The sequence below is a fragment of the Pseudorca crassidens genome, chromosome 5 (assembly GCF_039906515.1).
Source record: "Pseudorca crassidens isolate mPseCra1 chromosome 5, mPseCra1.hap1, whole genome shotgun sequence".
Classification (NCBI taxonomy): Eukaryota; Metazoa; Chordata; class Mammalia; order Artiodactyla; family Delphinidae; genus Pseudorca; species Pseudorca crassidens.
The window spans coordinates 78,101,898-78,119,609 of NC_090300.1; the positions used below are offsets into that span (position 1 = coordinate 78,101,898).

Consider the following 17,712-nt stretch of genomic DNA (forward strand, 5'->3'; position numbering starts at 1 on the left):
GAGGCATGTGGCCAGTAAGGCAGTGCCAGCCGCACTTGCCCAGCTCACCTCACGGGGCCTTGGGGAGGGTCCCTTGAGAAAAAGGCTGTGAAGGACCTTGTCAGCTGAACACTGCTTGCAAATGGAAGGGATGCCAGTTGCTGGGAGGAAGGACGGAGCAGCGGCCAGAAGAGGCCCTCAGACTGGAGACCCCTTCACCCCACACAGACAAGGCTCTGCCGACCTTGGGGGCAGGGACCAACTGGGCAGAGGGTGCCGCCTGAAGCCAAGGCTTTGCATGCCCCGGTAGGGTGGCCAAGTCAAACTGACAGGGCCGCTCTGACCCTCAGGGCTTCCCTCCTGTCCCCTGACCCTTGGCCCCTTCCCTCTCCAGCCCAGGCCGCAGAGTCCTCTCCAACCTTCCTTCTTTCTGAGCCCTCAGCTCTAGGCCTCCCTCCAGAAGCCCAGCTGTCTTCCCAGGCCCTTCCCCGGCAAGGCCTTGCTTCATCTGCACCCCCATACACACTCACGGTCCAACCTCAGGCTCAAATTATCCTCTCCCCAGGCAGGATGAAGAGCAGCCGACTCCCTGGGGAGGGTGGAGACAGACAGCGCCAAATGGGCAACCCAGAGACGGGGCCAGGGCTAAAAATGGACAGGAGGTGTTTGCAAGGGCCCCTAGGGCTCCTGCCCATCTGCTCGGGTGAGGGGCTGGAGTCTGTGCTGGGTAGGGGTACAGAGCAGGGAGGGGGGCAGAGGTGGTGCCGGGCTTTGGGCTATCCCTGACCCCACAGCTGGGGGTGGGACTGCAGCCCGAGGCCACACCGAGGCCGTGGGTGCCCGTTTGGAGGTGTGGTCAGGAGGGGGCGTGGGCCTCCAGCCAGGCCGCCCCCCAGAAGTTTGGCAAAGCCACGACCTGTCTGGCGGCCTCGCCAAGGACCCAGTGGGGCAGGGCTGAATGACTGGCTCTGGGGCCTCAGGGTTCCATCTGGCCCCTGGCTGCCTTCAAACAGGTGTTCAGTGGAAAGCGGCTGGAGGCTGAGTTCCCCCCTCATCACTCTCAGAGCACCTTCCGGAAGACCTCACCCACCCCCGGAGGCCCAGCAGCAGAGGGGTCCCTGCAGAGCCTCACCTGCCTCATTGGGGAGAAGGACCTGCATCTCTTTGAGAAGCTGGGAGATGGCTCCTTTGGCGTGGTGCGCAGGGGCGAGTGGGACGCCCCCTCGGGGAAGACGGTGAGCTCTCTGGGTCCTGTGGGGCGTGGCAGGCCCTGCTCTGCTCTCTGAGGCGGATCTGTCCCCTCTGCTGGGATGTGAAGGGGGCTGGGGACAGGTCCAAAGTGGCTCACCCTGGAGTCCATGCTCAGGGTTAACTAGACACATGTTCCTTTTTTCAGTTATAAAACTAATGATCATAAAAGTTTGGAGACTTAAAAATAAGAAAAACAAAAAAAAGCCTGTAACCCACCACTCAGAGGAAGCAGAGTTAGCACTTACACCTTTTTTCCCCTTCAGACATTTTGTTGAATTTCTTTAAGATACAAATTTTAGATACAACTTTTTAACACTTGCCCTTTCATCTTAGTATTGTATTTAAAAAATTTTCCCCGGAGGGAAAGATAGCGTGTGTGCAGTAAAGCATACAGTTCTTGAGTGTACAGCTCAGTGACTTTTCACATATGCATGGGCCCGTGTGACCACTGCCCAGATTGTGATGTAGAACAGGGGTCCCCAGCCCCCGGGCCGTGGACCGCGACCGGTCCACAGCCTGTTAGGAACCGGGCCGCACAGCAGGCGGTGAGTGGTGGGCAATTGAGCGAGCTTCATCTGCCGTTCCCCATCGCTCGCGTTAGCGCCTGAACCCTCATATCCAGCCCCGCCCCATCCCAGTCTGTGGAAAAACCGTCTTCCACGAACCCGTCCCTGGGGCCAAAAAGGTTGGAGACCACTGGTGTGGAACATCTCTGTCATCCGAGAAGGCTCCCTCATGCCCCTTCCACTGAGTATCCCCTCCCTTCAAGGGAGGCCACTCTTGATTTCTGTCACCGCAGATTAGTTTTATGGCATTATATTTAAAGCATTTTACTTCTACACCAAAAACGTTTCTTATCATAACATTTTAATATTCCGTCATTGCACCGGTCATCTCTTACCTTGCGGTTGCCACTTAACTTGGGCACTCCCGCAGGAAGGGGAGGCCCGGCTCATGGCTGTTGGGGTAAGCTGCCCTCCCCCTGCCAGGCCACAGGCCCCTGGGACACGCTCACTCACCCGATTAGCAGGTCTGAGGCTGGAGTGGGGAGCAGGCTAGCCCGGAGTGTGGAGGCTGGGGCCTGTCCTGACTCTCTGCAGTCCCCACTCTGGCCAGGTGAGTGTGGCTGTGAAGTGCCTGAAGCCTGATGTGCTGAGCCAGCCAGAGGCCATGGATGACTTCATCCGGGAGGTCAATGCCATGCACTCGCTTGACCACCGAAACCTCATTCGCCTCTATGGTGTGGTGCTCACGCCGCCCATGAAGATGGTGAGTGCTGTGGGCAGAAGGGGGATGGCGGCAGGGAAGACCCTGTGCCCCTCACCTCCTGCCTGTGCTGTGGTTACTCCCTCCATCCTGACGAAGGTCAGAGGTCCTCCAGATCCTGCTTTGGTCCCCCACCTGATGTGGCAAGGGGGCTCACAGGCCTACCCCAGTACTGACCGACCCTGGTGTCCGCTGGAGCTCACTTCCGTCTCTCTGGGTTTGGCTTGTGTTCACTGGCAGAGCGTTGCACCCACGGGAGGGGCCGGTCCCAGAGTTTAGTGTTTGGCATTTGCTAACCTGAGCCTCTTTGGGTTGCTCTTCTGGGCCTCGGTTTCCCATGTTCCCTAGAGGGGAGAGGCTTGGGAAGCTGTAGGATTCCTAGAGGTCCCTGGAGGACAGGCCAGGGAGGAGCATGGAGCACGGCTCTGGCAGGCCTTGAGGGGAGGAGCTGAGGGAGGAGCAGGGCTCAGCCGTGCTTATTCCTCCTTCCTCCTCCGTGGCCTCAGGTGACAGAGCTGGCACCTCTGGGATCGTTGTTGGACCGGCTGCGCAAGCACCAGGGCCACTTCCTCCTGGGTACCCTGAGCCGCTACGCTGTGCAGGTGGCTGAGGGCATGGGCTACCTGGAGTCCAAGCGCTTTATTCACCGTGACCTGGCCGCCCGCAATCTGCTGTTGGCCACCCGTGACCTGGTCAAGATCGGGGACTTCGGGCTGATGCGAGCACTACCCCAGAATGACGACCACTACGTCATGCAGGAGCACCGCAAGGTGCCCTTTGCCTGGTGAGGGGCAGGCGCTGCCGGCTCGCGGGGCCTGGACCACCCCCCCACACCCGGTCCCTACACACCCAGGCTTCAGAGCTTCCAGGGCCTTCCATACACCCACCAGCCCTTGTCTCTTCTGGGCCTGGGGTGCCCTTGTTGTGTGCCCATCCATTCACTTATCCATCCAGTAATTCTCAGGGGCCCACGTGCCAGGTGCTAGGGTACACAGGGATAAGTGCTGTGGGACACATTAAGGCTTCCTGGAAGACGCAGTTTTAAGCTCCTGAAATACCAGGAGAAGTTAGCCAGGCAGAGACTGGCTGCTAAGCGTGTCCCAGGTAGAGCTGGGGGCAGGCAGGGCCTTGTAGACTGACGAGGGATGTTCACCTGCACACTGGGGTGGTACCTGACCCTGCCCTGGCCCCTGTGTGAGCTTATCGTGTGCTGAGACCATCATGATCCTCTGCTGTCAGAGGCTCCTGAAGGAGTGTCATCTCCTTGCTTTGGGGTGGGAGGAGTCGGTCCAGTTCTGGTTGCCAGAAAACCCTCTAATCCAGGATGTACGGTCACCCCTAATTAATTACTAACTTAATATCTAGGATGATCACACATCCTGGATCATGCCTGATGTCCTGGAGTAATTAATAGCACCTCCTTTCATACTCAGGCGTCCTGGTTTGAATGGTAAATTATAAGGTCACCTTTTTTTATGCAGTCCTCTTAAAACAATCCTGTGAAGTGAGCAGATTATTGTTATTCCCATTTCACAGATGAGGAACGTGGGGCTTAGAGCTCTTGGGTAACTTTCCCTGGGTCCCACGCCCTTTGAGTGGCAGGGCCAGCTCTCCAGTCCCATGAGGTATCTCTGATTCTCCATCGAGGGCGGCTTCCTCCTCACTCCCCGTGCCTCAGTCCACTGTGGAATGAATACCCTTTGTTAGCTTCCCTGCAGTGCCATTTTTCTTCCTTACCCAAGAGGGAGCTCCAGAGAGTGTGTGGGATGAGGAAAGTGACTGTGACTGTTCCCACCCATTTTGGTTCTTCCCCAGGCCCTATCCAGATTTCCCACCCACACCTTCCTGCTGAAATGACCTAAATCCTAGGATCCTGCCCCAAATCTGGAAATTGTCATCCTCCCACCACAATTAGAAAACAGCCTGAGATCTTATCCCACCCCACTTTTTGCCCCTTCTGGAGCTGCTGACCTTCTTCCTTTCCCTGACATGGGAACATCCTCCTCTCCCCACCCCAGGCCGCGTGTGGAAAAAAGACCTGAGCAGAGACAATCTTGTCCAAGTCTGTGCACCCCGTAGTTAAGAAGTCCTTAACTTCACACTGCGCCCCCAGCACCTACCGTGAAGCTGGGCATGCGGGGCAACGGCACACTTGTGCATGAGCATTTGGGGTCCACTGGCGCTGATGCAGGGGGTGGGGGTGCTCTGAGAGGCCTTCTGCTTGACCCCTGCCTCTGCCAGGTGTGCCCCTGAGAGCCTGAAGACTCGCACCTTCTCCCATGCCAGCGACACCTGGATGTTTGGGGTCACGCTGTGGGAGATGTTCACCTATGGCCAGGAGCCCTGGATTGGCCTCAATGGCAGTCAGGTGAGGGGGCTGGGGCTATGCTCCCCACAGCGTGGCTGGGGGTTGATTTGATCCTTGTCTCCCAACCTGGCCCTGTTGGAACTGGCTCCTACCTGTTGGAATCCCTGTCTCCCTTGCCCTGTGTCTGCCTGACACCCTCAGGTAAGCTGAGCAAAGAGCACGGCCCCCAGTGGTCAGGAACAGGCCGGCCTGGGCTTTTTCGCAGTCCTCCTTTGCCACGGCCCCCTGTTCAGAGGCCCCAGACCTAGGCGTAAGGGTCAGAGGCTCAGGGCACAGGCAGAGCTCTTCTTTGGGGTACAGGCATGGCGGCCAGCAGTTCCAGCTGTTCCGTGGGCTGGGGGGAAGATGAGCGGTGAAGAGCCGGGTGCTCTGCTTGTCCTCAAACTGCACCTCCCCACCACCAGATCCTGCATAAGATTGACAAGGAGGGGGAGCGTCTGCCCCGGCCCGAGGACTGCCCCCAGGACATCTACAATGTCATGGTTCAGTGCTGGGCTCACAAGCCAGAGGACAGACCCACCTTTGTGGCACTGAGAGACTTCCTGCTGGAGGTGAGGGCAGATCTGCCCCCGGGGCAGGGGTATCAAGCAGGTGTCAGCCTGAGGTGGTTAGTGACCTGTCTCTGCCCCCAGGCCCAGCCCACTGACATGCGGGCCCTTCAGGACTTTGAGGAATCAGACAAGCTGCACATCCAGATGAACGATGTCATCACCGTCATTGAGGGGAGGTAGGGAGCGCGGGGGCTGTGCCTGCACCGCTGTGAAGGGCGCAGACTGGTTGGGCCTGGGGCCCAGAGCCGTTCTGCCTCTCAGGTCCCCATGGCAACAGCCCCTCTCAGGGCTCCTGCAGCAAGAGGGGAGGGCAGGCCTGGGTCCTCCTGAGTGCTTGGGGTTAAGTATGCAGGTGCGGTGGCTCGCAGGGGGGTTTCCCTGCCTAGCGTCTCCTCTGTCACCCTTTTCCCACCAGGCTCCAGTGCTGGCTCTGTGGGTTGGGGCCTCACTGCCGTAATGGTGGGGTGTAGGAAGTGGAGCAGCCTGGCCTCGGGGCCCAGCTGGGACTCCTGGACATTCCTCCTCTTATCCTCCCCTGCCCCACCTCTTCCCTCTCCTCCCAGGATAAGGACTCTGGACTCCCACCTGGGTGCCCTTCAGTAGCCCCAAGCAGCCCTGCCTCTTCCTGGCAGCCTCTGCCTTCCCAGGGCTCTCCTCCGTCCTCTGCTGGGCCTCCCACCTGGCCATTTTGTCCCCGGGCTGCCCTCACAGGGTCTCTATTCCTGCCCCCTCAATCCCCCTCACACCTGGCAACAGGTGTCTGCCTGCAGGCAGCCTCTCCTGAGTCAGGTCTCCCACCTGGAGCCCCCAAAGTTCAAGCCTGCCTGCTGTGGAGGCCCCCCTACCGCTCAGGCCACCCTCTGTTATCTCATCCCCAGGGTGTCTGAGAAGCTGATTGCGGTGGGGCAGGCTAGAGGTGCCTTTGGGGTAGGGGGTGAGCACGGAGGACCCGGAAGAGGAGCGAGGCAGAGGAAATCCCCCGCACTCCCAGCCCCTCTGACTCAGAGCCAGGCAGGGACTTCCCACGGAGCCCTTCCTACCTGGACTTCAGGTTGGGGGGTCTGGGACCTTTGGATAAACCTTGTGCCTCATGGGGGGTTGTTGAGAGGGAGTGTTTCTGGGTCTGAGTCAGACTGACAGGGTAGGCCCTGGAGCCCGGGCTGGCTGTGGGGGAGCATGGCCCGCACGCGCTGTGGCCCCAGCATCTCCTCCTCAGGCTGGGGCTCCCCTCACGTTCGGGCCCAGTATCTGTGAATTAAGAATGACATCCTAGCAAGTTGGGCGGGGGGAGGTATGGTTGGGGAGTTAGTGGTGGTGGACAGAAAGCTGGAAAGCTGCTAGGAGAGAAGCCTGGAGGACAGGAAGGAATACGTAGTGTGTGGTTTGGAGCTAAGGGGCCAGGGAAGGGAATGCAGGCGTGGCAGTCTGGGGAGCATTCTGGAAATAGGAAGATTAGGCTGGGGGCCCTTCTGGAGGTGCATGGCAGGACCTTCAGCTAGAATCTGAGCCTACAGCCATTCCCACCTCCAGGAGCCAGAGGGCCCTGGACCTGAGCCCTCTTGTGCCCTGTAGTCCCCAGGTCTTTACTTCCCTCATCCCTTGCTCTCAGTAGGGGTGACTCAGGGGCTTTGTGTGTTTCTGGGGCGTTTGTCTCTGGAGCTGGCAACCTGGGTCACCACTGGGGTGAGGCGGGGAACAGGAGGGGAGAGGGGAGCCGCTCCTCCTGGGAGGCCACCGTGGGCGGGCCCTGCCCCGCCCTTTCATCACAGGCTTGGGTTGGCCCATCTGCTGGCTCCACCGCCACTGCCTGCCAGTGTGGGCTTGCTGGGTTCTTCCTCCAGGGCCACCGGCCGACTTGGACCACAGTGCCTGCCGCAGGTCCCTGGAGCTACTCAGGAGGTGGGAGGGGAGGGGCAGGAGGCATGGCAGCCGGTGAGGCTTTGGGAGTGGGCCTGCGCGTCGGTGGCACCAGAGCTTTAAATGCCCCCTTGTTTCCTTGGTGCCCCAAGTGTGTGTGTTTGTCTGGCTCTGTCTCCGTGTCTCCGGGTGGGTGGGCTCTGTTCGTGGGTGTCCCTTTGGGTCTGGGTTTGTACGTGTGGGTCTCGGTCTGTTTCTCCATCTTCCTTTAGCAGCCTGGCTCTCAGCTGTCTCGTATCTGTGCTCTTCTGTTAGACTGGGATTTCTTCTTGCAGAAGCTGTCTCCTAGCCAGAGTCTGGAGCACCCTTGTCCCTGGCTCTGACTGATTCTTTAGACTCAGGGCTTCTCGGGGTACCAGGCGGCGGGCAGAGAGAGGACACCAGATGTCCCGTGAGCCAAGCTTGCGAGGCTCTGTCTAGACTGTGAGGGACAGATGATGACCACTTTTTTCCAGGGGGTCTTCTTTGGAGGCTGGGATGGCTGACAGAGCTTTGATGTTCTGTTTTCACAAACCAGAAAAGGGGGACAGAGATTTTGAAATCCATGTGTAGGTCCTTGGCCTGGCCTGGTCCCTGGAGCCTTTGCTTCCTGTGGTGGGTGGGAGAGGGGGAAGCAAAGGGGGTGTGTTGTCCCTCAGGGCCAGGGGCTGCCGGGGACACCTGGAGAGAAATGCGTGGGGTAGTGTTTTGAGCAGAATGTTTAAGCCACATTTGTCAGCCATTTCTGGGCTGCCTAAGCCAGAACTGGGATAATGGGCTGAGGTTTCCAGAGGCTGGTCCCCAGGAGAGCTGGGGCAGCCTTCGGTGGTTCCCAGGTGCTGCTTCACATCTTGCCTGTCCCAGGATGCTGTCGGGCAGCCTGCTGGAGGTGCCTGTCTTTGCTGCGGGGACTGTGCCCTCCACTTGCCATGGAGTCTCTGGGCTGTTCTTGGAAGGGGAAGGGAGGTGTGGCCAGAGCAGGCTGGGTGGGAAGGGCTGGTCTGGTCCTCTCTGGGCTGCTGGTATCTCCGCCCCACTGAGCCTTGGAGGGGGACCAGTGGGCAGCGTGACGTAACGTTGGCCATCTCGGGAGTTATAATTGACCCTCGTTGGGAGGAAGCTGCTTCCGTGCTTGGGATGTCATTCCCAAGGGGGTCTTTCTTATACATACTCTGCACTCCCCACTCTCCTTCCCCAGTAGCAAGGGTTGTCGTGCCTCCTGCCCCTCACCTCCCACCTCCTTTTTTGAGACTTGATGTGAGGACTCCCAGCAGTGATAAAGGGAGCCCTTCCTTCTGGGCCTGGCTCTAGCCTTGGCCATACCTGTAACAGAGAGGTAGCCTTGGCTCTGCTCTTGCTCTCAGAAGTGGGTCCAGAGGAGGCTTCCGAGTGAGGGTCTGTTAGCAAAAGGAAGGGAGCAGAGGGAGTGACCTCCTGCCCATCTGGTCTTGCTCAGGATCCACTGGGAGGGTGTGGTCACGGCATAAACCTGGCCTTGGACGCGAGTCTGTTCCGCTCTGCACTGCTTCTCTACCTCAGTTAACGAGCATCTCTGAAGAGGTGTGGAGAGCAGAGTCTAGCGTCCAGCCATGGGCTTGGTGTCTGAGCCTGTTCCGTGGAGGGGCCCGTGGGACCCAGGGGGCCCATGGGTGTTGGGTGAGAGCAGCATCGGGGTCTGGGGGCCAGGGGCTCCCCACCCTGCCTCCTTGGCCTCAGCCGGCCTGGGGGTGTGGGGGGGGGAGACGTTTCTCTCTTTGGAATGGCCCTGCTGTTTTTGGATGGGCTTTGTCCCTTCCGGGTGTTGTCCTCCCTTCTTCCTTCCTTTCCTGCCCTTCCCACCCAGGGGGGCTGGGTGGTAATCACAGGGTTGCTGTGTCTGTGGTGGCTGGTCAGCAGCCTTGCTGACAAGGAGGCTGGGCTCTTGTCCCTCCCCCTGCACGCCTCTTGGCTCCCCAAGGGTTGCTGTGTTTGTGGGGTTCGACGTTAGGTCTCTGGGACAGGCTCTTTGGGGGTCACACTGGCCCAGTGGCCACATCACCTCGCGGAGGGGGGTCCAGGTGTTCGGGCCTCGCTGCCTCCTTCCAGCCTCCACCTCCCCCAACCCCTCTGGTCTGGCTGCAGCTTAGAGGAAGCCTTTCTTTGTGCTCCCGCTGTGGACAGGTGATGTGCAGGTGGGGGGCTGACAGTGAGCGGACGCAGCTTGGTGCCACACACGTCCGCTGCAGCAGCAGCACGAGGCTGTCACCACCTCCGCCTTAGCCCAGCTTCTGTGCCTGTCCTCAGGTGTGCGTGATCCCAGCAGATGCAGGAGCCTCGTGGCCTGTTGGATTTGGGGCATTGGAAGCGTCCAGGAGGGTGCTCTGTTCTTTCTTGCCCACCTGGCCCGGCTCCCACCCCCACCCCAGGCCTGGACTTAGGCTGTGCCAACAGATTCTGTGTCTGAGGTCAGAGCGAGGGGCTGGTGGTCCCATAGTCCAGCCACGCTGGGAGGCTGGGTTCCCTTCTGGACCCCTTGTTGAAGACAAGAGTGGAGCTCTCCTCCCAAGGAGGTGGATGGGGGCCAGAGTGGGGGTCCCACGGTCCTGGCAGGAGGTGGTGGAAGGCACTGGAGATGTGTAAACTGGTGATGTGATAGCGTGGGTTGCCCCAGGTGCTTCCAAAACTTGGAGGGCTGACTGCAGGAGATGGGATTGTGGTAGGAGGGCTTGGCCCCAAGCCCAGTCCTAAGGCCATGGTTCTCCCTTGGGCCGTTGTAGCTCAGAACTCCTGGAACTGGGTTGAAGAGTGAGATCGGGTGGCTAGGAGAGGACTAGGGCTTAGGCCTTGCCAGGCAAGGAGGGAGGCAAGGTGGTATTGTGAGAAGGGCGCTGGCTTCACGGATTAACAACTGGATTTGAATCCTGGATCTGCTGTACTCTTTCTGGTAACTGTAGGCAAGTCATGTCACTTGTTTGAACCTGTTTCCGTATTTGTAAACTGTAGGAAAAGCTGTCTGACCCACCTAGGGCACTTAGGGTAAGGCTGCGTGCAAATACCAGGCCCTGTACTGGGTGACTGGCAGGTCCTGGGGGACTGCTGGGAGGAGGTGGGCTGGTGGCAGGCTACTCTGATCCTGGGCCTTTAGCCCTTGTGCTCCCTCCTGCCAAAGTGGTCAGATACCACGGCTAAAGAGAGCTTGGTGTAAAAAGGGTCCCAGTCCTTGGGACTGTCCCACCACTCCCTGGTGTTCACCATGTCATCTCTGTTGCACAGGGCTGAGAATTACTGGTGGCGTGGGCAGAACACACGGACGCTGTGCGTGGGGCCCTTCCCTCGCAACGTGGTAACCTCTGTGGCCGGCCTGTCAGCCCAGGACATCAGCCAGCCCCTGCAGAACAGCTTCATTCACACAGGGCATGGTGACAGTGACCCCCGGCACTGCTGGGGCTTCCCTGACAGGATCGATGAGTGAGTACTGGCAGGGTCCCGCCTGGGGGCTCCAGGGCCAGCAGCCCCTCTCTGGGCATGCAGGCTCTCCGGGCCTCCAAGGTCCCAGTTACAGCCGTGGGCCAAGGGTCTCTTGTTCAGCAGCTTTTCCTTGTCGGCAGAACTGGGGTTGGAGCTTCAAAGGATAAATGGCCTCCAGGGTGCACACCTTAAGCCCCCCTGGCAAACTGGCTTTAGGAGAATGGACTTGGGAACAGCCTTTGGAAGCAGTTCAGTAGGAAAGCTGCTCATGATCCCCAGCACTTGGGTGGCAGTTTCCCTTCTCCTGCTGGTAGGACCTGAGTCCTGGAGATGGGAGCTGCTGGCTCAGGCCCAGGGGTGCAAGGTGCAGAAAAAGCTCCCTACGGGGAAACTTCAGAGTGCCCACCTGCCTGCTCACTCTGTACCTGGGAGGGGGGTTCAGCCTCCTTTAAGTGAAAAGACGAGGTCATGGGGTGGGGGGCATCTGGGGAGGATACACAGGAGAATTAGTCATTTCCTGGGGGCCCCGCCCGAGGGTGCCACTTGGAGCTCCTCCTGCTGGGCCTCCGAGCCTCTGTGCTGGCAGCACGGGGCTTCCGGGCAGCGCTCTCTCCTCTGACTTCTGACAGGCTTCTGCCCCGGGGGCGTGGCGCAGCGGGCCCTTCACCCCCTGCCCCGCACACCAGAACGCTGAGCCCTGGGAGGGTGCCCGTCTCTTGCCTCACAGGAGCCAGGCGAGGGCCTGAGAGAGCTGGGGCCGGAGAAGGCAGACACCTTCCAGTAGGCGGCCCGGCACCCTCTGCCCTGCTCCTGGCGTGCCATGGCCAGCCCAGCCCCATTCCTCTGGGCTGTAATCAGCCCCAGTAACTACGTCCCAGATGCTGAGAGTTGGCACAGGGGTTGCAGGTGAATTGGGAGCATGGCGGTAGCCCGGCCCATACCCTACCTCCTGGCAGTGGGGCAGAAGGATGCCTCCTGTCCACCCTGGCTGGGGCATTGTGGCCCAGACGCCTCAGGGCCTGGCAGGAGAGAAGAGAGTGTGCCAGCAGGTGGCTGCTGGGCATGGGTTGGGGTGCCTTGGGGTTACAGAGGGCCAGCTCTGCCCTTTTGGGGTGTCCTTGGAGCTCCTACAGTCCTAGGTTTTTCAGCCTACAGTCAGGAGTTCTTTCTCTGCCTCCTCTCCACTGTACCCTCCCCTGGTTCCTGCGAGATCTACAGAAGGGAGCTACCAGGGTCAGAAGTCCTGGGCTCCAGGCCTGCGTCTGCAAGGGGCTTGGATGACGTGGTTCTGTCCTCTGCCTGACCCCAGGGGACAGGCCCAGCACCTCCTCCAGGGTGCCCTCACTGCCGCCGCCCCACACCCTTACCCATCTCTGACCTGCGTCTCTCCCCACAGACTGTATCTGGGAAACCCCATGGACCCTCCCGACCTGCTGAGTGTGGAACTGAGCACCTCCAGACCCACCCAGCATCTGGGCAGGGTGAAAAGTAAGGGCCCCCAAGCCCTGGTCCCCTAGTTCATCAGCTGCCCGGGAAGGGATGCTGTCTCCTCAGGCCACCCCGAGCTGGCTGGGTCAGGGCAGCATGGGGACAGCTGTGTCCCTGGCTCCGGCTGGGCGTGGGGTGGACGGCAAGAGGCAGCTGTATCCGCCGAGGTGGGCATCCTCGGTCTGGCCCGCACTGGCCTGCCTGCTCAGCTTCCCTCCTCCCTCCTCCTTCCCGCCGTGCTCAGATCCTGGCTCTCCTCGCTCCCCCTAATCCTGCTCTCCTCTCCTGCCAAAACCACCCCACGGGCTCCATCTTGGCCAGGAGCCTCATCCATGTCCCGGATCCAGGGCCTGTCGCTCCGGAACATAGTTTTCCCATCCTGCCGCCCCATTGCTTCCCATTGCTGCTGGGTTTGTGCATTCACTTGCCCCTTTTCACATCTCTCTCTCTCTCTCTCTCTCTCTCTCTCTCTCTCTCTCCCTCTCCCCCCCGCCTCCCCCCTCCACACTCTGCCCTCTTGTCTGACTCTGTCTCCCCTCCCTTGTCCTTGCTCTGCCCCCTCTACTCTCCGCATGACCTTTCTCGCAGGGGAACCTCCACCTCGCCCTCCTCAGCCTGCCATCTTCACTCAGAGTAAGTGGGGCTGCTCTTGGTGCCTTGGCCCCCGCCCCCGCCCCCTCTCTCCTCTCATTTCTCTCCTCCTGGAAGGTACAGAGCCCCAGCTGGCCGGGGTGGGAGGGGAAGTGGGTGTGTGCTGTGAGCTTTTGCCGCTGACCTGGCCCGGCATGCCTGCCTCTCCCCCAACCCCCAAAAGCCTGGGCTTCAGGAACAAGAGTGTGGTCCTGGCACCCACTCTGCCACTGTCCGCCATTGCCTGGCCCTGCCTCACTTCCTTTGGGACCTGCCGAGGCCGTGTCCGGGCTTTATGCCAGTTGATCAGGAGCTCTGTCCTCTCTAAGGATAGCTCCTATTGCCCTTGATGGTGGGAGATGGCCCATAGCCCCCTGCCTGCACTAATGGTGTGCCGTAATGGGGTAGGGATTACTAACCAGGGCTCAGGAGCCGGGGTATATGGGATCTTGTGTTGATGGAGGAGTGTCAGGCAGGCAGGTGTGGGGTGTTCTTGCTCTAGCTGAAATGGAGGGAGGGGCTCGCCAGGCCCCACAGAGGGCTGCCAACCACCGGCACAGGTTCTGCCCTCCTGTTGAATGGGGTCTGGGTGTGCAGAGAATTCTGGCGGCTGAGGGCTGACCTCTGGGGGAATTGGGAGTGGGGAGTTGGTGGGCTGTCTTCCCCACACCCCACCTTTCCCATCGGCCTGCCTGACGCCGCCTCCCTGTTGGGGTCTACCTTCCATCGCAGAACCAACCTACGACCCTGTGAGTGAGGACCAAGACCCCCTGTCCAGCGACTTCAAGAGGCTGGGCCTGCGGAAGCCAGGACTGCCCCGTGGGCTGTGGCTCGCGAAGCCCTCTGCCCGGGTGCCGGGCACCAAAGCGGGCCACGGGAGCAGTGAGGTCACGCTCATCGACTTCGGTGAGGAGCCCGTGGTCCCGGCCCCACGGCCCTGTGCGCCCTCACTGGCGCAGCTGGCCATGGATGCCTGCTCCTTGCTGGACAAGACCCCGCCGCAGAGCCCCTCGCGCGCCCTGCCCCGGCCCCTGCATCCCACGCCGGTGGTGGACTGGGATGCGCGCCCGCTGCCCCCGCCTCCTGCCTACGATGACGTGGCCCAGGATGAGGATGACTTTGAGGTCTGCTCCATCAACAGCACCCTCGTGAGTGCAGGGCTCTCTGCTGGGCCCAGTCAGGGCGAGACCAATTACGCCTTTGTGCCTGAGCCAGCGCGGCTCTTCCCTGCCCTGGAGGACAACTTGTTCCTCCCGCCTCAGGGTGGGGGCAAGCCGCCCAACTCAGCCCAGACCGCAGAGATCTTCCAGGCGCTGCAGCAGGAGTGCATGCGGCAGCTACAGGTCCCGGCTGGCTCTCTGGTCCCCTCGCCAAGCCCGGTGGGCGACGACAAGCCCCAGGTGCCCCCTCGTGTGCCCATCCCCCCGAGGCCCACACGCCCACGTGGGGAGCTGTCTCCAGCCCCCTCGGGCGAGGAGGAGACGGGGCGGTGGCCTGGACCTGCCTCCCCTCCCCGGGTACCACCCCGGGAGCCCCTGTCCCCACAAGGCTCCAGGACCCCCAGCCCCTTGGTGCCACGCGGCAGCTCCCCGCTGCCACCCCGGCTCTCCAGCTCACCTGGGAAGACCATGCCCACCACCCAGAGCTTCGCCTCAGACCCCAAGTATGCCACACCCCAGGTGATCCAGGCACCTGGCCCCCGGGCTGGCCCCTGCATCTTACCCATCGTCCGTGATGGCAAGAAGGTCAGCAGCACCCACTACTACCTGCTGCCTGAGCGCCCACCCTACCTGGAGCGCTACCAGCGCTTCCTGCATGAGACCCGGAGCCCCGAAGAGCCGACCCCCATGCCTGTGCCCCTGCTGCTGCCCCCTCCCGGCATCTCAGCTCCTGCTGCCCCCACTGCCACCGTTCGACCAATGCCTCAGGCTGCCCCAGACCCCAAGGCTAACTTCTCCACCAACACCAGCAACTCAGGGGCCCAGCTGCCAGCCCTGAGGGCCGCTGCTCGGCTGCCACAGAGGGGCTGCCCCGGGGACGGGCCAGAGGCTGGACGGCCAGCAGAGAAGATCCAGATGGTGAGTAGTGGGCCAGGCTAACAGGGCGAGGAGGGGCAGGGGCCCGAGGGACCCAGAGGAAGGGGCCCGAGTGGTGCTGACAGGTGGGTGGGTGTGCCCAGCTGCAGGCCATGGTGCATGGGGTGACCACAGAGGAGTGCCAGGCGGCCCTGCAGAGCCACAGCTGGAGCGTGCAGAGGGCTGCCCAGTATCTGAAGGTACCACCACCTCCTGCCCACTCTGGCTTTCAGGGACCCTGAAGACTGGTTCTGCGGCTCTCCTCCAACCCTCCCGCTCCCTGCCCCCACCCTCACTCTCCTCTGTCCCGCCCTGGTCCAGCACCCCTTGACCCCAGTGTGTCCCACGGCACCACCCTCTGCTCCTCAGGTGGAGCAGCTCTTTGGTTTGGGTCTGCGGCCACGAGGCGAGTGCCACAAAGTGCTGGAAATGTTCGACTGGAACTTGGAGCAGGCTGGCTGCCACCTGCTGGGCTCCTGCGGCCCAGCCCACCACAAGTGAGCAGACCTTGCCCCAGCCACCTTCCTGTCCCCGGGGTGTCCTGGAGCAGTCACTCTGGGAAAAGCCAACAGCTCACAGCCACACACGGCCAGACACAGGGCTCCAGGCGGGAGGAGGGAAAGGGGTCCCGATCCCAGGACACAGACAGTTCTCGGAGAAAACAGCTTCTCCTAAGCACGTTTATCTAGACTTCACAGGCGCTTTGTTCAAACGAGCTAATGAGTAAAAGGAATTGGAGCCTCTCTGGTTGCAGGGGGCTTGCTTCCTGACCGGGCTCCAGTGAGCAGCAGTTTAGGATCCAGTGGTTTAAACAAATCTCTCTCACCTCTTCATTTCCTATTTCAGTTTAAAGTAACAAAGATTTAATGCCTTTTTAAAGGAATGTCTAATCAAAAAAAAATCCATTACTTTCCTATAAAAAATATGTACGTGTATATATAACACAATATATAGATATATAAATAACATACTTGATGTAGAGTATAAATACATACAAATGAAAGTTTTATCAAGTCAAAAAGTGAAATCCTTCCCTGGGGGGCGCTGGCGGGGTGGGTGTGTTGGATTCCTCTGGCGGCAGACAGCTGGAGCTGGAGCCCAGCCTTCTGATCCCACGTGGCGTCCGCTTATGCTCCTTCCCTGACCTCTCAGGGTCCTCATCTGTAAAACGTGTGTAAATGATAGTGCCTACCTCGTAGAACTGGTTAGGAGAATTAATGAGGGATGCACCGCACAGCAAGTGTCTGGCCCGTGGGACGCCATCGCTGAACGTTGGCCATTACCTCGTGGTTATTCTTACTGATTTGCATCAGTTACTCTAAAACACGATACTGCTGGTGTCTTATTCTTAGTTTATTAAAGAAGTCATCCCAGGATGCTAAATTCCAAAATTAGTGCCTAGAACCACCAGTTTTCAACCGATTTGGCTGACCCTGAGAGGCCCCTCTCGCACCCGCCCACACTGGACATTCCATACTCTGTTGCAGCGACCCCTGTTGATGGAAGGGCTTTCTGGTGGTTTCCCATCCTTTAGGCGCTGAGATGTCTGGAGACCCAGAGGATCTGCCCCGAAGGAATCATTTGAGCCTGTCCATCTGACGAGGGTGGGGAGACGCCCTGCCAGGCCTGGAGGACCTGCTGCACCTGCTGCCCCCAGTGGCAGAGCGAGGCCAAGGCAGCAGGAGGCTGGGAGCCCCGCCTTGCCTGTCCCTCCCTCACCCAGCGCTGTCCCTGCAACTTCGGAGCTCTCAGTGCACCCAGCCGAGGTGCAGGAGGGAGCCTCTTGTAGGCAGGCCTGGGGGTGGCCTCAGAAGGCCCTGTGGCTGACCTGCCTCTGGCTTCAGTCCCTGGTGGGGCCTGCAGCTGAAATGTGTTGCCAGGCCCTGCCGGCGGGGAAGCCAGGCTTGACCCCGGGCAGGGAGGATGTGTTGGCCATGCAGAAAGGTGGGCCAGCACCCAGGGCGTGGGGCGGGGGCCCTCCCCAGGGAGCCCCTGGCGGCAGTTGGGGTGTCGGACGGAATGTGACTTGTGGCCTCACTATGGACATGTTATGGGACTTGGCTGGTGTTAGGATCTTGTGCCTGGAAATAGCCTGAGGTGGCTCAGGTAGCAGAGCTAGGGTGCCAGATCGTTCTCTGGCAGGGACCAGGGCCCAAGGCCCCAGGGTTGGAAGGAGACCAAGGGGGCAGCTGCCCTGGAGGGACACCAGTGCTTCCTCTGACCCAGCTCTTCCCCTGTGCTGTTCTTTGTTTTCCCACCAGCCTCTTGCCAAAGTTTCTGCCCCGGCTATGAATATCTGCTTCTTCCAGAGAAATAAAGTTAGTTTCTATTTTATGTTACTAATTTGTGTCTGCCTGCTTCTTTGCCTCTTGGTCAGCACCCCGAGGCTCCTGGGCTCCCCAAGCCACTGCCATCTGTCCCAGGCCACAGGCCCTGTAGCGCCACCTGTTGACGGAGTGGGGGAAGTGCAGGCCTGGTTGACCCTAACAGGTCTCTCCCTTTCCGGGGCTGGCAGTGGGCAGAGCCCCACATGACTCAGAGCCCCTAGGTTTTATCTCTGATGTTCCATGAGGCAGGATATACCGCAGGACAGAGTACAGTAACTCAATTAGTGGGAGCTAAGCCAGAAACTTTCATAACATGGAAGGACTCAATATGTATAAGTATTTTAAGTTTCTTTTTCTGAATAGCTAATAATTCACATGGTTCAAAATTCAGAAGGTACTAAAGAGTATACAGTGAAATTCCCCAGCCAGCTGCC

General features: G+C 60.0%; 1 protein-coding gene across 24 annotated transcripts in view; it reads left to right on the top strand.

The window, feature by feature from the left end:
• Positions 1 to 17,290, top strand: part of TNK2 (tyrosine kinase non receptor 2) — a 39,115-nt gene extending 21,825 nt beyond the window's left edge. For 6 of the 24 annotated variants that reach the window (XM_067738577.1, XM_067738574.1, XM_067738564.1 and 3 more), the window contains exons 4-16: positions 993 to 1,214; positions 2,347 to 2,499; positions 3,003 to 3,280; positions 4,738 to 4,864; positions 5,269 to 5,415; positions 5,497 to 5,591; positions 10,564 to 10,758; positions 12,155 to 12,246; positions 12,835 to 12,954; positions 13,609 to 14,954; positions 15,056 to 15,151; positions 15,321 to 15,448; positions 16,486 to 17,290. In XM_067738577.1, the coding sequence (XP_067594678.1) occupies positions 993 to 1,214; positions 2,347 to 2,499; positions 3,003 to 3,280; positions 4,738 to 4,864; positions 5,269 to 5,415; positions 5,497 to 5,591; positions 10,564 to 10,758; positions 12,155 to 12,246; positions 12,835 to 12,954; positions 13,609 to 14,954; positions 15,056 to 15,151; positions 15,321 to 15,448; positions 16,486 to 16,492 (3,006 nt within the window). In that variant the 3' untranslated portion in view covers positions 16,493 to 17,290. Of the gene's footprint in view, positions 1 to 992; positions 1,215 to 2,330; positions 2,500 to 3,002; positions 3,281 to 4,737; positions 4,865 to 5,268; positions 5,416 to 5,496; positions 5,592 to 10,563; positions 10,759 to 12,154; positions 12,247 to 12,834; positions 12,955 to 13,608; positions 14,955 to 15,055; positions 15,152 to 15,184; positions 15,453 to 16,485 lie in introns of those variants that run through there. The other 18 variants (XM_067738566.1, XM_067738585.1, XM_067738587.1 and 15 more) reach the window with 12 other exon arrangements.
• Positions 17,291 to 17,712: the final 422 nt, after the last annotated feature.